This window comes from Micropterus dolomieu, linkage group LG17, assembly GCF_021292245.1.
Source record: "Micropterus dolomieu isolate WLL.071019.BEF.003 ecotype Adirondacks linkage group LG17, ASM2129224v1, whole genome shotgun sequence".
NCBI classification, from domain to species: Eukaryota; Metazoa; Chordata; class Actinopteri; order Centrarchiformes; family Centrarchidae; genus Micropterus; species Micropterus dolomieu.
The window spans coordinates 38,260,494-38,262,333 of record NC_060166.1 but is presented as its reverse complement, the minus strand read 5'-3'; the positions used below and the strand labels follow the sequence as shown (position 1 = coordinate 38,262,333).

The 1,840-nt window shown below is 34.3% G+C and overlaps 2 protein-coding genes across 2 annotated transcripts in view; one reads left to right on the top strand and one right to left on the bottom strand.

Moving 5' to 3' along the window:
* Nucleotides 1–1,840, top strand: part of LOC123985567 (SH3KBP1-binding protein 1-like) — a 234,595-nt gene that overhangs the window by 102,491 nt on the left and 130,264 nt on the right. The window lies entirely within an intron of this gene.
* The window catches only part of LOC123985985 (latent-transforming growth factor beta-binding protein 4-like), a 107,562-nt gene that overhangs the window by 86,670 nt on the left and 19,052 nt on the right, over nucleotides 1–1,840 (bottom strand). The window contains exon 4 of the mRNA XM_046074015.1: nucleotides 1,491–1,708. Coding sequence (XP_045929971.1) covers nucleotides 1,491–1,708 — 218 coding nt within the window. The remainder of the gene's footprint in view (nucleotides 1–1,490; nucleotides 1,709–1,840) is intronic.

Sequence of the window (1,840 nt, the reverse complement as noted above, 5' to 3'; positions counted from 1 at the left end):
CTGGTTATCAGCAAATTTCTTGCTACTCAACTCAGCAAAAACTGAGATGATAGCTATTGGACCAGCTAGATTAGGTCATTTGTATGATAATTTTGCTCTATCTATTGATGATTTGGTCATTCATTGCAAGGATAGAGTAAAGAGTCTCTGGGTCGTTTTTGATTGATCACTTTCATTTGATTTGCATATTAAAGATATGACAAAAGTAGCTATTCTTTCATCTCCGAAGAATCGCAAGATTAGATCAATATTGGCACTTAAAGATGCTGAGACCCTTATTCATACACCGGCTCCCTGTTCAGGTTAGAGCAGATTTTAAGGTTTTGTTGTTAACGTACAAAACAGTGAACGGCCTTGCACCATTATATCTGTCTGATCTTTTGAATTCTTATGTGCCTACACGGTTGCTGCTTTAGGAAGAAAACGGTTGGTGAGCGAGCCTTTTTCTTTTCCTGCTCCAACATTATGGAACAGTCTTCCAGCAGATATTAGACTGGCATGTTCAAATGAGATTTTTAAATCAAAGCTGAAGACCTACATATTCACTGCTGCGTATGAGTCCAAAATGTTCGTTTATCTTTGATGTCTTTGTATAGTGGTATTTACTTTTCAGTGTTTCAATTTAAATTTTATTATGCTGTTTGTATTTTAATTGTATTGTTTTTGTAAAGCACTTTATTTACATTATTAAATTACAGTTACTTATGTAAATGTTTATGATTACATTGGGGGTTACATCTGAGTGTTTTCTGTAAAAAGCTCGACTATATGTCAAATAATATTCATTTTGTTGCTTTGCATGTTCTTATGTACACACTGTCTTATTTTGCCGTTTCCAGCCACAGCTGCTTAGTGAAGTTTGATGCTGTCCTGACGCTTCTGATTGGTTCTATTGAACAACAGCTGATAAAGTAACTGAAATAGTTGCACTACTATTACATTTTAAAAGCGTAACTTGTAAATCGGTAACCTATTACATTTCCAAAGTAACCTTCCCAACATTGGTTATTGTATACAAGAAAGCAAAGATTTTATCAATACATTTGTCCAACTTTGCAATTTAAACACGCATGAATTATAGACGGAAATCAAAAATCCAAATTGTATATACAGTAAGGAGGCCAATCACCAAAAAATGTCATATATGTACTATAGACTGTTTTTGACTTCACCCCCTAACAGAGAAAATATAGATATTAGCCACGATACAAATCAAATTACTTGTATGTAATTGTATTACTGGTGTGTCAAAATTTAAACTTACTCATGTTCCATTTTTGTCTAGTGTAATTTTATTTCTATCTTGCATACATTTTTCTTTTCCTGGTAGAAATGGGGTTGTACATTAAATACAGACCAGGCTAAAAACCAGGGACGCTTGGGACAAACTAGCGTATTCAGTTTGTTTGATTAAGCGAGCTTGTTGTGTTTGTGACTGAAAGTTAATTTAATAAAGTTCATAATCAAAGAAAACTGTCTAATAAGCTGACCTGTGGGTGCAGTTACACGGACGGTGTACTGGCCCTTCTGAGTGTGGAAAGTATTCACGCTGGTTTTTACTGAAGATGATGAGGTGGAGGAGGAAGAGGAGGTCACAGTGGTGAGTTTCTTCCTCTCCTTTTCAATGTGCTTCATCAGAAGGGCGGCCATCTTGTCTCCACTACCTCCGTGTGACTTCCTCAGCAGCAGCGCTTGGGCCTCCCTCAGACTGTTACATACAAAAACACACAGAAATATCACAAAATACCTCAGTATATATATATATATATATATATATATATATATATATATATATATATATATATATATATATATATATATATATATATATATATATATA